Here is a 16,604-nt window from a genome sequence, read left to right on the forward strand (position 1 = left end):
CGGCGGCCACCGGCACGCCCCGGGCGGAGGGGGTGGAGGCCAGAGATCACTGTCCCCCGGCGGGGCGGCCTTGGGATACAGAGACTACCGATTGCAGCAGTTGGCCCTTGGCCGCCTGCCCCCTCCGCCGCCGCCACCCTTGCCCCGGGACCTGGAGAGGGAGCGGGACTACCCGTTCTATGAGAGAGTGCGTCCGGCCTACAACCTCGAGCCCCGGGTGGGCGCTGGAGCAGGTGCTGCTCCTTTCAGAGAAGTGGATGAGATCTCACCGGAGGATGATCAGCGAGCTAACAGGACGCTTTTCCTAGGCAACCTGGACATCACTGTGACCGAGAGCGATCTAAGGAGGGCTTTTGATCGCTTCGGAGTCATCACAGAAGTAGACATCAAGAGGCCTTCTCGGGGCCAGACCAGTACCTACGGCTTTCTCAAATTTGAGAACCTAGACATGTCTCACCGAGCCAAAGTAGCGATGTCTGGCAAGATTATAATCCGGAATCCTATCAAAATTGGTTATGGTAAAGCTACACCCACCACCCGCCTCTGGGTAGGTGGCCTGGGACCTTGGGTGCCTCTTGCTGCCCTGGCACGAGAATTTGACCGATTTGGCACCATACGCACCATAGACTACCGCAAAGGTGATAGTTGGGCCTATATCCAGTATGAAAGCCTAGATGCCGCTCATGCTGCCTGGACCCATATGCGGGGCTTTCCACTTGGTGGTCCAGATCGCCGCCTGAGAGTAGACTTTGCAGATACAGAACATCGGTACCACCAGCAGTATCTGCAGCCTCTGCCCTTAACTCATTATGACTTGGTGACAGATGCTTTTGGACATCGGGCACCTGACCCTTTGAGGGGTGCGAGGGATAGGACACCACCCTTACTATACAGAGATTGTGATCGGGACCTTTATACTGACTCTGATTGGGTGCCACCCCCGCCCCCAGTCCGGGAACGCAGCACTCGGACTGCCCCTTCTTCTGTGCCTGCTTATGAGCCACTGGATAGCCTGGATCGCAGGCGGGATGGCTGGTCCTTGGACCGGGACAGAGGTGATCGAGATCTGCCCAGCAGCCGAGACCAGCCCAGGAAGCGAAGGCTGCCTGAGGACAGTGGGGGACGGCATCTGGATAGGTCCCCTGAGAGCGACCGTCCTCGGAAACGTCACTGCGTTCCTTCTCCTGATCGCAGTCCAGACTTGAGCAGTAGCAGGGATCGCTACAACAGTGACAATGATCGATCTTCTCGTCTTCTTCTCTTGGAAAGGCCCTCTCCAATCAAAGACAGACGAGGTAGTTTGGAGAAAAGCCAGGGTGACAAGCGAGACCGCAAAAACTCTGCATCAGTTGAACGTGATAGGAAGCATCGGACAGCTGCTCCCACTGAGGGAAAAAGCCCTCTGAAAAAAGAAGACCGGTCTGATGGGAGTGCAGCCAGCACCAGCACTGTTTCTTCAAAGCTGAAGCCCCCTTCCCAGAAACAGGATGGTGGGACAGCTCCTGCTGCAGCCGCCTCTCCCAAGCTCTGTTTGGCCTGGCAGGGCATGCTTCTATTGAAGAACAGCAACTTTCCTTCCAACATGCATCTGTTGCAGGGCGACCTCCAAGTGGCTAGTAGTCTTCTCGTGGAGGGCTCCAGTGGAGGCAAAGTTGCCCAGCTCAAGATCACTCAGCGTCTTCGTTTGGACCAGCCCAAGTTGGATGAAGTAACTCGACGCATCAAAGTGGCAGGGCCCAATGGTTATGCCATTCTTCTGGCTGTGCCTGGAAGTTCTGACGGCAGATCCTCTTCCTCCGCCACATCAGATACTGCCACCTCTACTCAGAGGCCACTAAGGAACCTGGTGTCGTATTTAAAGCAAAAGCAGGCTGCTGGGGTGATCAGCCTCCCCGTGGGGGGCAACAAAGACAAGGAAAACACCGGGGTCCTTCATGCCTTCCCACCCTGTGAGTTCTCCCAGCAGTTCCTGGATTCTCCTGCCAAGGCACTGGCCAAATCTGAAGAAGATTACCTGGTCATGATCATTGTCCGTGGTGCGTCCTAAAGTCCATGTGTAACTTGTATTTACTACTTTGACATGGTTCCTGTTTTGTGATGTATAATGGGATACAGCATTAGGTGAAATTTTGTTTTTAATTAGTTGTTTAGTTGTAGCCTTTTTCTTTTTTATATTTTTATAAACCTTATAGAAGTCAGGATAGTTTAGTTATTAAGTGAAAGCAATGCCCTGAAGGTAGCAGGCAGATGGATTTACTTTAATTAGCAGTTCCCACTCTTATGAGTAACTTTTTTCCTCCTCTTTGGTTTTTTTTCTTTTTTAACCTTGAGCTTAAAAAAAAATCCTCAAAGTTACAAAACCAAAATTCTGAAGTCAAAATCTGGAGGAAAAAGCCCATTGATTATATAAAGATATACACCTAAAAATGGCTTGATTGGTATGAAGGTAAATAATTTCTATACCAGAAATATTATTTGTATGAAAAATTTTGATCAGGGACCTCAAAAAGTATAAGCTGGTAAATTGTATAGCTATGTAATTGTTTTAATCAGGTATTTGAGTATTTCTCTTAAAATATACGGTTTATTCCCAGAGAGTTTGCTTTAACATAATGCATTTTTATCATTAATTCTTGAGTTCTGTATCCCGTATATGCACTTTTGGTTTGTAGCTGTAACTGTTCAGTAAAAATTGAGGAGTATGTTACAAACCATATGTCTTATGCTTACACTAGTATGCAAGTGAGTAGGTGCTTTTAAACTCAGAATTCTTTGGTCAGTTATTAGTGTGTGGGTTGTTTTTACTGATTTTTTTAGAGAGGTGTAGCAGCAGGTACATTTCTAATTGTGCATATTTCAAAACTCGAGTGTTTTTCATCAAAGATGAGTTTTTGATTTTGTATTCATTCAAATTCCTGATTTCAATAATAGAAAGAAGAGTTGTCTGCAGGCTCATAAGTCATCTTTTGTTTCTGTGGGCATTAATCAACCATGTCTAGATTGCAGAATTTTTTAAAGTCATCCTGAAATGCCTTTGACATGCTCTTAAAATTTTGCTTGTATTCTTTTCATATTTAAACAATAGCAATGCCATTACATTATGGAAAATGTTTGGACTATCTTTGAAATCTTGGGCTTAATATTTGCACTGGTGTCCAACCACAGAGAATTAAAATGTTAGTGTAAGGAAAACCCTTTTTTATTGTTTTATTTTCCCAGACATCTGGAATTAATTCAAAATAACCCACACTCACGGTTTGTTTGTTTGTTTTCCAAAGCTGAAGATTATATTGACTTCTGGCTCTTAACAAGGGCTTTTGCTGCTTAACAGTAATGGATGATTTTTGAGGCCTTTTTTTTTTTTTTTTCATCTATTCCTTAGCCCCCAAGTCTAGTTTCTCAGGTCATTAGTATACCTACTCCCCCACTCCCCAAACCTCCCTCCCCACACACATACACACTGCCCCCAATTTAAATGCTGAGGACTTTGGCTAAGGCCCTTGATACTTAATTATGATTAGAAACTTTAGGACCTTTTGGATCATGGTCATGTTTCTATTCTGTGAAAGTGACTTATTGAAAGCCTGGCAGAACCCAACTGTTTTCTTTCTGTTATCAAAGCTGGTAGTTTAAAATAGCACCAATAATAACCCAGGGAAGTGTCATGTAATTTTTTATTTTTCATTATGACAGGTCTCTAATGCATGTCAGCATGAAAGCCTCACCACTGCTGTGTCTTTCGTTTGGTTTGGTTTTCATTATGCATTCATAAATGTTCTTTTTAGGTTTAGAGATTATTTTGTTTTGTTTTTAAACTGGAAAAACTAGTCATTTTGAGGGAAGGAAAGTACTAGGCTATGAACACAAACACCCTTGGTTAGTAGGGAAAATACCTAAAGACCTACAATTAAAGCTTTGGATGCTTTTTGCTTTTTTTTTTAATATATTTGTATTGATTTCAGAGAGGGAGGGAGAAAGAGAGGAAAAAACATCAGCGTTGAGAGAGAATGATTGATTGCCTGCCTCCTGCATGTCCACCATGCTACCCTGGGCATGCACCCTGACCAGGAACATGCCCTGATAGGGGAATCAAACCGTGACCTCCTGGTTCATAGGAGGTTGGCACTCAACCACTGAGCCACGCCTGCTGGGCTGTTTTTTTGCTTTTTACAAGGCCAAGTGTAGCCAGGTAATACGGCATAGACACCTGTTCAGAAACTAATGCAAGTGTGCAGTCTGTGCATACATGGGGTCAAAGTACAGTTTGGCTAGATACATTTTTCCAGTTTAAATCTCACTAACCATTAACTTTTGAATATCTTGTGATAAGATGGCTGGACAAATAATTTTGCTCCTTTAGGGAGTGAAGTCCATGACATCTAATTTTATGATAATCCAAAGTGTGTGCGCTCTCTCCCTTTTTGTGTGTGTGTGTGTGTGTGTGTGTGTCTGTGTTCTTCATGTTTGTGTGAATTTTTACTTGACATTGCAGCTTTTGTTAAATCTGGGAAATTTGTGCTTCAGTGTTTTAGGAACAATGGCTTGATATCATTTCTAAACATATCTATTGTAAATACCTAATTATGTTTTGTTTGGTGCTTACCTACAGAGTGCCATCATTCAGATGAATCTCTTATTTGTGATACCCATTCTTGTGCAGTTTTATAATATTGGTAAACTGTTGACTTAAATCTTCAGAATGGAATGAGAGCAAAAGTCTAAAACTGTCTGGTCTGATGCTGATTGGTCAGAATTTCATTATTTTAGCATTGGGTGTTCTTTGTAACAGCCAATTTTTTTCTATTTCTTATACTTTAAAAAAATACTTGTTGATGTTTCTGGAATTCGGTTCAAATGAATGGAAAGAAAATTTCTTCAGTGTATCAGTTAATGACTTATTAAGTATTACTGGTGAAAACATCAAGCTAATTAAGACTTTTGGATCACCACTTCAAAGTTTATGGGAAATTAAGCCTTCAGCTCCTAGCCAGTTTTATAATATTTTGTTGGTTGTAACTGGGATTCTTACTAGTAGAAAGAGTTTTCCACACAAAAAATTAAATTCCTGGTTTAAGATGTATACTTTAACTCTTAACTGAGCATAGACTTCTCTTTAAGGATTACATCTTAAAATGTCCATCCTCTGGCTTGTGTAAGTTTTTGACACATTTTGAAGGTAATATATTCTGGCCCTTCTTAACTAGATCATTTGAGGTACAGGAGTAAAAGTAAGGTGTGTGTTCGTTGCTTTCAGAGTTAAACACTGTAGGTTTACTTTAAAACTTATGAGCAGGTTTTCACTGACATTACCTTTTTATTTTATTTTAAATCCACTATTTTTAGACAGTGAAATTGCTCATTATATAGGTAAAGCTTGAATTGCAGTTTGGAACCATTCATCAAAAACTCTGGTAACAGAATTAGGAAATCCTCTTGAGAAGAGGGCCTTTATGACTTTCCATGTGAAAAAAAATTTTGGAGAGAATTTCTGCACATTTTTTTCTGTCTCTGCCACAGGGCATGTTTTTGAGATAGAAGTTAGGTATTAGAACAAGCAGAGGAGACATGGATGTGACCCTGTTAACATTCTGGTAATAGTGATGTCACTAAGGAGAGAAAATGATTTCAGGTCACCACAGTGAGCTGTCCATCTTAATAAAAAGTTTTATGTGTGTGATTTAAACAGCACTGAAAAGTAAAAGTCCTGAAGTGTTCTTGGCTGTTTAGCAATGGGTTTATGTGAGTGTTTTCTTAAAGTAACAGTTGCTGTCTTTGGTAACACAGATGAAGGTGGATTTTTAAATGGTTTTGTATCTTGACCCCTTTCTGTAATAACGGAGCAGTTCTGTATTGCTCCATATAAATTACAGAATGAAAATAGAGGGGGTAAAAGTTTAACAAAATTTCATCTTTTTACAGTTTCATTTTTTAAGTTATATGTAGAATATATTGATTATAGGTTGATTATAAACTTGCTGTCTTCTGAAATTTTTTTCAATATGTTTTACTCAGTTACATGAGTACAAAGGATATTTTCAGTCCTATAATCCTCACTTAATTGCAGTCTTTCAAAAAAAATCCACCCTATTCTACTTGTTATTTGTCTGTTCATACAGTAAATTCGTTTCAAGGTTTGTGCCAATGGGTATTATTGGTGCTTTTTGAGGTCAAGGTGGACTATCCAGGAAGGGCTTGTTAACGATGTGTTCATCTATGATGGCATAGGGAAAAAATATATATTTTTAATATTGTAAACATTTTTACTGAATAACCTTTTTTTCCCTTCTGCAAGCAAAGCTGGTGAACAGTGGATGAAGATACGGAAATCAAAGCTCTAATGGACCTTTTCGAAGAGAAGTTGTGGCTTATGTGGAGTTTACATGGGCCTCTTGATGGAAGAAAGCTAATCTGTTTAGTATTTGTGCATTTTACTAAAATGGCAGCTTAAAGTTGTGTATCTGCTATTGTGATGCCAATGCCGGTGTTTTAAGTGGAAAAAAATGACCTCTTGCTTTGTGCTGTGTACACAAGATTTCTGGAAAAGTAAAGAAAAACCCTTTTTATGGCTCACACAGCTTAAAAGTAGCTGTCACTCAAACGTGCGCTCACAGTTGAGCTGCTTTTGTTTTATTCTAAATAAATTGTTTCTTTTGAGGAAAATGTTTTTCTGCCTGGAAGTGAATTGACGGCAAACCTTTGACCCCTTTGTTTGCAGCTGAGGCGTTCTTGCTGCTGCTCAGATCTTGTATGTCTTGAGCAAGAAGCAGGGAGACCATCACTTTGACTTATCGCGGTGTTTCAATTCTGAAGGATCACTAGTGTTACCGTGACCCCCTTTGTTTGCAGCGAAGGGGATCATTTGCTTCTCGGTCCTCAACTTGATGAGGAAATGGTGCTGTTGGCTGGCACGAAAGAAGCCGGGGCAAGCACCGTAAGCCTCACCACAGTGCACGAGTCGGGGGCTTTGCTGGTTTGAAGAGCCGGAGTTGCTGAAATTTAAGTTTTGATTTATTTTGTTCACCTGTCACGTTTGGCCTTAGTTTCATTTTTAATTTGAAGAAAAGTTTGCAATTGCTTTATCTTGCACTTAACATTTGCACCAAATTGCCAAAAGAAGGAGAATGCTCCGTTTGCTTTTTAAATGTTAATGATGATGTTAATAAAGCCTTTCCTGACACATTTGAGGAGCTCCTCCCGTCTCCAGGGGCTTCTCACCAGAGGTATGCAGTGATGGGTTTAGTTCTGAATGGATGAAGAGTTCCTGAGAGCTAGCGTTTGTAATTAGAACCGTTACTTGGTATCTGTGCCTTACTTGACCTGTGGTTCCACATGCCTTGGATGTGCATGCACCGTGACGGTTTCATAGGTACGAACGCACACTCAGGCCCAGACACCTCGGTTGGTAGTACAGATTGTGAGGAAAAAATGGAGGCATCCTTAAGGAGGAAAAGTGTTTGCCTTTAGTTCCTGCATTATCCTGCACAGGGGGTCCTGAGCTTTGGAAGCTGTTCCCAGTACAGGAGAACAACTCCCGTTTGCAGCAGGAGACTTCGGTGCACAGTGACAACGCTGGAGTTCAAGAGGAAGCCAGCAATGCTGCACCATTGGCTTCAGACACCATGTTGTTTGCCAGTTGTAAACGTAACTAGTTGCAGACGAAGACCACCCTGACATGCAGGCTTGTTGGGCTTGTTTTGAATTTTAACCTCGGATGGAAGAGCCTAGTGCTGTCTGTCTCCATGCGGGATGATGATTACTTAGGCAACAGGTGATTACCAACAAAGGATGCCACGCTTATACTCTGCAAGGTGGTGTTCCAGTGGCAAACAGCTGTATAAGCTCTTGTAAACAGGTAAGAGGGTTTTTAGAGGTCAAAATGCATTATAATTAATAGGGATTTTAATGTTGGGGGTATGCTTCTCTGGAAATCTTCAGGCACTACCTCCTCTTCACCAAAGTATTGTGTTTATAGAATTCCAGGCCAGAACTTTTGTTCTGCTATTTTTATTTTTTTTAAAAAACACAATTGTTGTGGGAGCCAAAGCATTGAAATCTTGGTTATGGATTTGGGGCCTTGATATCCTTTAAAATTTTGACATTTTCCATTAGCCATGACCTTCACCCTTAGTGGTGATTTACTGGTGCTGGAAGAATTTCCTGCTGTAAACCTCCAAGTTAACAAAATTATAGTATGTAGCAACAACAACAAAGAAATGTGTACCATCAGACTAGGAATGATAGATAATTTAGCCAAAATGGTTGGTTGTTTTTTATTTTTCCTTGTCCTACAAAGAGATTAATTATAAAATTTGGCCACTACAACTTTAGGGCAGTGAACAGGCAATGTTGACAAGGCTATTACATCATTTTCGTGGTCCATTTAGTCTTCCCAGGCTTTTGTACCCTTCCAGCTCCTCTCCCCAACATTAATCAAGAGTGAGATTTTGGCAACTTAACACAAGCACAATAGTTTAATGTATAATACAATTTAGGTTTTCTTGATTTATTTAAAATGGGAAAAACATTTGAGAATTTTTTAAATGAAATTTAAGGGGAAAAGTGTTCTGTTTGTTTTTTTCAGGTTCTCAATGTGTCTTACAAGAGTTTTTAAACATCTGCTTAAGAATTGGCTGCCATCTAAAGCTTTGCTAAATGATCGCTTACCTACATGTCTAAAGGTTTTTATACCTGTTAGGAATGTCAATTTCCAGCGCGTTTTCTTCCTCTGGCTAGTTCATACTGAAAGCCCATTAAGTAATTTTTCCAGTTATTAAACAAGTATTTTAAATTACTATAGCGATTTGAGGAAGATTATGTTACACTCTACATATTTCTGCATATTTGGTATCTTTCTAAGATCTCAGACTTCCTCTCAGGAATTAGAAGAAATGTTGCACCAAGGTATTTGCTTATTTGTATATGAAACTGTATGCAAAATGGAAAGGCCCACGGTGTGACAGTTTTGAAATTAGTCAAGAAGTTTTATTGCCAGCTATACCGGGAAAGAAAAATTAATTAGGTTAACTGTTAGATCTAGGGTTCTGGTTTTATAAATTGGAAACCGCCCTTCTGAAATATTGGTGTGGTTTCCCAATGTCTTTCATATGATCTAAATTTAGGGTTCTACTCTAAAGGAAATAGTTTCATGAACATCTCTGAATTGATTTGTGCTCATGTTGGGAAGCCTGGCTGTGAGTGTTAAAATTGAAAATAGGGATTACCCTGACTTTGGTAAATCAACCTTGATTTTGTAAATTGCCACTTCTGTAGGTTAAGTTATATTGTTGTTTCCAAGTTGTTTATCTCAGGCAATAAATTTAGTACTTATAACCCCCTGGCAATGGGCAAGGAGACACCTGATTGGTGGTGTTGCTCTTATATCAGTCAGGGTCAAAGCATATGTACAGTCCTTAGTTCATCCTAGCTTGATGCCTGTGTCGGTGGCCAGAGCTATTTCATGCCTGAGGCACATAAAAAAATTTTTTATAGTACTTATGCCTTGTATAACATCTATTTTCTTTTTGCAATAGGATATCTGATCGTGGCTTGTCTGACCACCACCTTCATCTTCCATCTTACTCCCTTTAAGCTTCCCTGTTTAAAAGACCCTTTTACTTAGTAACTTGAATTATAACCTAGTTTTAAATTGTTAGCAGAGGAATTTATTGAATAACAATATTCCTTCAAACCTCAGACAAGATTGTTCTTAGCAAGTAAGAAGAGATTATGACCTTGAAGTAAAGTGACATAACCATAAACAGGTAAATAGTTAAATATCAGGAGAAAAGTTCACAGTTTAAAACAACTATAGGAGACATGTCACAATATTTCAGTTGGTTTACTAATGAATTTTCACAGGTGATAGGGGTATATGAATGAGTAGATGAAGTTTAAGGTTACTTTAAGCTAGAATGGTCATAAAAAGCCTTACAAAAGAATTTGTTAGTTGGAGAAGGATGTGGAATGGGGGAGGGAGGTTGGGATTAAGATGTCAGGCAGACAAGCATGAATCACAATCTAGCAGCCTGTTTGATGGAAAAGATGCAGGCTGAAGCTTGGAAAAGGAGTGAAATGGTTGGGTCAACAAAAACAGAATCCTGAGGATAAGCCAGTTTGAGGAGGGCATGGAGTGAGGATGCATAACCAGTTGAAACATGTTGATAAGAAGTAACAGTATTAATAATAAGAATCATTTATCAAATACCCCCTTCAGGCCAACATTCTGCCAAGTTCTATTACACATTGTCTCATGTCTCACCACAGACCATAATCTGATAGTAAGCGATAGAACTGGAATTCTAACCAGGCCTTTATTGTCACTGTACTGTCACACTTCGCTACTCTCTGCAGGCTGGGATGGGATTGAAGCTCTAAAATTAAGCATATGGGCAATAGATTTCAAGCTATAGAGTGTGTCAACATTCATAGTTCTTGGGAAACATACAGGCCCTTGACTCCAATCCCAGACATTCTGGGATTTGTTACGGCCAGCATGGCCCAGGAGTCTGTTCTTTCACAAGCTCCCCAGGTAAATTCTGCTGTAATCTATGGTCAGTGGCCGCATGTTGAGCAACACTGGCCCACAGAGTGGAGGGCTGAAGTATGTACATATTTAAGACATGGGAAGGGCATATGGTGCTGGGAAAGAAGCCCCGGTAGGAGAGCCAGAATAGTGTTCTGTCTCTGAAGCTGAAAGAGGCACTTCCAGATGATGAATTAAAGCTGTTGCAGAGACGAGCAGAATGAAACGACAAATGCCATGGAATTTATCACTAAGAGTGTCACTTAAATAACAGTTTTATAGTCATATAATTATTTCTCCAAGGAATTCAATCTTGCTTAGTATTTAATTTTGCCTTATAACAGTCTGTGAAGAAGGGCCACTGTTTAGTTTATGATATGCTAAAGGAATACCGGAAAAGTTTGTGACTTGGCTAAGGGATACAAAGCCAGGACCTGATTGAGATATCCTTGAGTTTGCAGATGTTAATCGAAAAATAACGTGACTATAGTCTAACTTAAATTAAAATTGCAGGTGATTCTAGGATTGCATGTGTATGTACACATGTAAATTATTTTCCATGAATGAACATCACCTGTCAACTACCTTCTCACTAGGTTACCAATAGGATGGAGACAGTAGAATCATAGGTAAAGTTGAGTGTTTCTTTGACTTGTAAATAGTTTAAAGATTTCCTATTTTGAATTAGGCATACTGGGTTGTCATCAATTAATGTAGCTAATTCTTCAAATATTTAATTGCCTATTTTATAGCAGGCATTATTCTAGATCTTGGGGGAGTATATTGGTAAAGGAAACAGGCAAGTCTCTCTTTTCTCATTGAACTTACTTTCTGATGGAAGAAGGGAGATAGTAAACCATGTTAGAGCCTTGTTGCCAAGGACAAAAGGTTTGGATTTTAGTCTAAGGGCTGAGTGCAATGGAAAGTTATTGGAGGTTTTAGCAGGAGTGATGGGATTTGATCAAGATTTGACTACCTGTCTAGGAAAGTAACACAAATTTCCTTATTTTATTCCCAAGATCGAGAATAACACCTGACATATAATAGGTGCCCAAATATTTGAAGAATTCATTAACTAGCTACACAAATTGAAGATAAACCAGTATAAGTAATTCAAAATAGGAACTCCTTCAAACATTTACAAGTCAAAGATAATATTTCCTTCAAAGACAAATTAGCATTTCAGATTTTCTGTAAGACTGTGTTCTTCAGAGATCCGCAGTGGCCCATATTTAAATACCATAATAGAGATTTTATTTCTTCTTCAGGTTCATAATTGTTGGCCACCTTGAGGTTTCAGAGCCATCTTTCTTCTCGTACCTCATTTTCTCATCATGTTATTTCTTACTCTCTGCTTTCATCAGACTCATGACAGTTTCAGCCGTAGGCATACGTAGTCATCATATTAATTTCTGCTATAACACATGGACCATGCTTTCTATATTTCATAACTTGCCATTTCTCCAGTGGTATCAAACCAAACTTCCTTACTAAAAGTCAGTTTAGAGGGTCTTTCTGTAGAATGGCTGTCATCCTATGCAAACCAAATACATGCTCATGCAATTTTTAAGTGCTGAATTGGTATCTGACCTTTTTTCCAGATGACCAACAGATTTCCTTTTACCCAGGAAAAGGACTTCATACATTTATGTTCAGAGTAGAACTGTGATCACAGGCAAAATTAAGACTTTGAGGTGCTATATACATACATATTTTAAGGCATCTTGGGAAAATTGTTGTCCCATAGAATTTTTATTTCAGCAAATAGAAACAATAGTTTTGCTTTGCTCTCAAGATAAGCATCTAGTGTGTGTATATTGGCGGCCTGCAGACTGAAGGGTCCCAGGTTGAATTCCAGTCAAGGGCACATGCCTGTGTTGCGAGCTCGGTCCCCAGTGGGGGGTGTGCAGGAGGCAGCTGATCAATAATTCTCTCTCATCATTGATGTTTCTATCTCCCTCTCCCTCTCTGAAATAAATAAAATTAAATTTAAAAAAATTGATCTAGGTCAAGTGGGACTCTGCCAAGTTCCCAGTATGTGTTTTGTTTTCAGTGCCCCAGGTGACTACTATTTAGCCAGGGTTGAAAACCACTGCTCCAGAAACAAATCTTAAACATAGGTTCAGTACAGCAGGTATATTGCTTAGTCTTTTACAATCCTTGCTATTAAGAGTGTGGTCCAGCAGCATTAGCATCACTTGGAAGTTTGTTAGAAATTCAGAATTGCAGAGCCTCACCCCAAACCTGTTGAATGGACCCAGAACCCTAGGCGATTAGTATGTACTTGAAAGTTTGAGAAGCACTGCTTAAGATGTAGATACAGAAATATTCTGTGTAATAAAAATAGATGATTAGACTCATCGCTTGTGAGTAAGATTCTCAGATTTGTGCATTAGTCAGTGACATTTACTTCAAAGAATTTTAAGAGCTTTCAGTGGGGAGATGGATATGGACAGGACTAAGGAGTGGTTCCTAATGACCTTTCTGTTTTAATTTTAATATAGTAACTTCATAAGTGAACTGATTTTTCTCACATAGCAATGAGAATCAAAAATCTAATTTAAATTCATCTTAAAGTTCACAATAACAAATAATATAACAAATGTTAAAATTCATATATGCTAACAGGAGTGGTCCAGTATGAATGTTCAAAGAATAAATTGCAACATATCAATTTAGACACAGGAATGATATTTTTAATGTGTTCGTTTTTACGGTTAAAGATACTGAAATACATTTGCCAAGCAACCATGTCGATACCAAATGAAAAACTGCAGCTAGAATATTCTCACATCCCACAGTTTTTAAATTGACGTATGTATTTTATAGAGATATTTTTTGTCGAGCACGGCACTGTCAGCATCTCTAGAAACCTTTTCTAGAGTTTATTTGTGACTTGCAGATTTCTCCTGAGACCTGAGAGGTTCGCTTTTAGTGGAGACTTACCTATTTCTCCTGAGAAATCTCATTTGTGAAATTTACCCTCTGCAGTGTTATAATCTCACTGAAAATTCATTCTACAAAAGGAATGAATTCATCTGAACTTTAAAGTTTGGTGATTGAAAATACTTCTGTGATACATGAGTGGGTTTTGCTTTAATGTGTTGGTTTAAAGGTATTTTGAACCTTCAAAGACACTTTTGCTTCTGTGTGCTACTTCTTAAGTTTAGAGATATCTGAAGGTCTAATATAATTTTTAAAAATACATATGGTATTGGATCTACCTCCTCTACTTTAAGAGCATTTCTAAGTATAGTAATTGGAGACATGTCTTTTTTTCCTCCTGGGTTTCTTTTTAGGAACTACTGAGATTCAAAACCCTATAGCCGACTTTGGGATACGGCTTTATTATTCAGCAACTAAAAGATGAATTCTAATTGGCAGACTTCTGGCATTGGCACTTGTCCTCCTGTTTCTATAGAAACGGTTGGAAGTCAGAGCTGTACAAGGGAAAGGGTAAGTTTCTTTTAAACTCCATATTTATAAACCCATATCTTATTAACTGTGGCATGGTGTCAGTTTTCACATAAAGATATCCATCAAGGAACTAGAGCTTAAATATGAACTACTCATTTTCACTTGAGTGGAAACTGACATCAAGTCATTAACTATCAGGAGGGTTTAAATATGGATTTATTTTTCTCATGACTCTGACTTCAAGTTTCTTGAAGCAGTTAACTCAGTATAATTTGCATGTTCAGTTATTTCTAATTTAGGGGGTCATAAAATTGATTTTTATCCTTTTAGATCTAATTCTGTTGTACTTTTCAGTAAGTGAACATTGGAATATAAAAATGTACAGAGGACATTTTAAAGGTCCGCATGAATTATAAGTCTTTTCTTTGGAACAGACTTATTTTTTAATATATTTTTATTGATTTCAGAGAGTAAGGGAACGAGAGAGAGAGAGAGAAACATCAATGATGAGAGAAAATTGATTGGCTGCCTTTTGCACGCCTCCCAGTGGGAATTGAGCCGGCAACCCGGGAATGTGCCCTTGACCGGTATCGCACCCGGAACTTTCAGTCCACAGACTGAAGCTCTATCCACTGAGCAAACCAGCTAGGGCCAAAGTCTGACTCTTTACACTATATAACAAGTACTGTACTACTGACCAGTTTTTTAGCCTCTCTCTCTTTTCCAAGCAGGAAGGGGTCATCTGCTGGGCATAAACATTTGTTCTCATTCAGGCAGACACCCATTATTCGTAGAATCTGAGACAGCTGCCAATTGGTGAGTCATCTTACTGCTGTGGCTTCAGAGTGCTGTGCGCATAGGTGGGGCATGTAGGCTTGAAATTGTTTAATCGAGTGTGAAAATTCTGATCTACAGGTTGGTGTATATAAATGATTTACACTAAACTGACTAGTTTTGAGATATTAGAAGATAGTATTAGCTCATGTCCTTTAAAACATACTCTCTCATTTCCTTGATCCCGACATGCTACTCTCAAGTATACTGGGATTGTTATAGACGTCTCTTTTCCCTGCTAAATAAGCATTCATGTTGGTTGACACAAACCACAGAATGGGACATTTTGGCTTTATTTCAACTCAAATAGTCAGTTATGTAAAAATAGCATAAGAAGTGAAAGTTGGAAGTTTTTCAATAAGGAAAGTGAATTCACTTTTTAAAATTTCACTTCAGAAGTTAATGCCTGAAAATAGATTCTCTCCAAAAAATGTACACCTCTCTTCCTTAGTTACTGTGTATCCTATTCATTTCTCTTTGCTCATTGTGGCTTCAATGAGGCAAAAATAGAATTGAATTTGTGATTTTTGAAGGGAAGGTGATTAGAAAAAAATTAGTTTTTGTCTGTATGCTGTCAAGTATCTAGAAGGGGTTCTTTGGCCCTTAGTGTCAGGGTGGCTAACTCATCCTGGTTTTAAAACTGGAAGTCAGAGTTCCAGGAGCTCCCTCATCATCAGCCAAACCAGACCTTGGTCACCCGATCTTAGTTTATTCTCTGCATCCCTGAAAAGGCCTCTCTAGGTGTCATTGATCATTTTGGAGATTTCACAGTGCACTAGCTTCCATCAGAATGTACCAGAGATTAGGTTCTTTTTTAGAAATTATTGTCATATTTGTTTCAATAATACTAAGTAATGCCAGCTTACCTCTTATAGAAATGAGACATACATTTTAAACTGATTTACTTAAAAGTGGATTCCAAGGACTTTCATTATTTTTTTATTTGTATATGTTAAGACCATCTATCTATATAAAAGACTAATATGCAAAGTGTCCCCTTGGGAGTTCGACCGGGAGTTCGATTGCTCACTATGATTTGCGCTGACCGTCAGGGGGTGGCGCAGAACATGGTGGGTGACCAGTGGCAGGGCACTGAGGGGAGGAGGAGGTGAGAAGGCAGGGGGAGGAGGGGAGGCGGGGAACCTGATGGGCCCTGATCGCCAGCTAGGCCTAGGGACCCTACCCATGCATGAATTTTGTGCATCAGGCCTCTAGTAAGTGATAAATGTGAAGACAACTGGGTAGGTATTTGTGGCAAATGTAGCCAAGTGAGGCAAATAGGAGTCCGAAAGCCTCGTATAAGTTAGTTCTGACTTAAGAAATGGTTAGGGGTAGAAATATTAATCACGCTATGTTAACCACGATTGTTGTGTTCTGATTATAGAAAGTACATTCTAACCTGGCTGAGTGTTGTGCCTGCCTGGGGACTTGGGAGTTAACCTGGAATGGGTCCATCCTCCTTATCTGAGAAGTGCCTTTTATCATGGAAAGAGGTGCCTGCCCTTTGCAACCCTTGCCCACATTGCCTGTGACCGGTAACCACTATATCCATTCTTACTCCTTTTGCCTACTTCCCCATGCAATTTTTGTCCTTCTCCCCGATATAAGCAGCTGGTTTATGAGGCGGAGGGTAGAGTAGATTTTTGTGGATGACCTGCTGCTCTCCCACACTGCCAGCATTATTGGGATAAATGCTGATAAATGACTCACCTCTATTTCTGCTTAATTGGCTCAAATAATGACAGGCAGCAGGAACCATTGGTCATCCATTTCAAAACTACTCAAGGTTTTTAAAAAATATTGAGATTTTGGTTTTATATTGAGGTAGTAG

General features: G+C 39.7%; 1 protein-coding gene across 4 annotated transcripts in view; it reads left to right on the forward strand.

Moving 5' to 3' along the window:
- The window catches only part of RBM15 (RNA binding motif protein 15), a 31,163-nt gene that overhangs the window by 1,481 nt on the left and 13,078 nt on the right, over window positions 1-16,604 (forward strand). Inside the window, exons 1-3 of one of the 4 annotated variants that reach the window (XR_001513724.1) lie at window positions 9,479-9,761; window positions 13,822-13,978; window positions 14,668-14,755. Coding sequence is in view for 1 of the 4 variants with exons in the window: in XM_006762986.2 (XP_006763049.2) it covers window positions 1-2,036; window positions 6,293-6,315 (2,059 nt within the window). In the remaining 3 variants the exon portion in view is untranslated. Of the gene's footprint in view, window positions 2,037-6,292; window positions 9,762-13,821; window positions 13,979-14,667; window positions 14,756-16,604 lie in introns of those variants that run through there. The other 3 variants (XR_001513722.1, XM_006762986.2, XR_001513723.1) reach the window with 3 other exon arrangements.

This window comes from Myotis davidii, unplaced genomic scaffold (assembly GCF_000327345.1).
Source record: "Myotis davidii unplaced genomic scaffold, ASM32734v1 scaffold217, whole genome shotgun sequence".
Lineage (NCBI taxonomy): Eukaryota > Metazoa > Chordata > Mammalia > Chiroptera > Vespertilionidae > Myotis > Myotis davidii.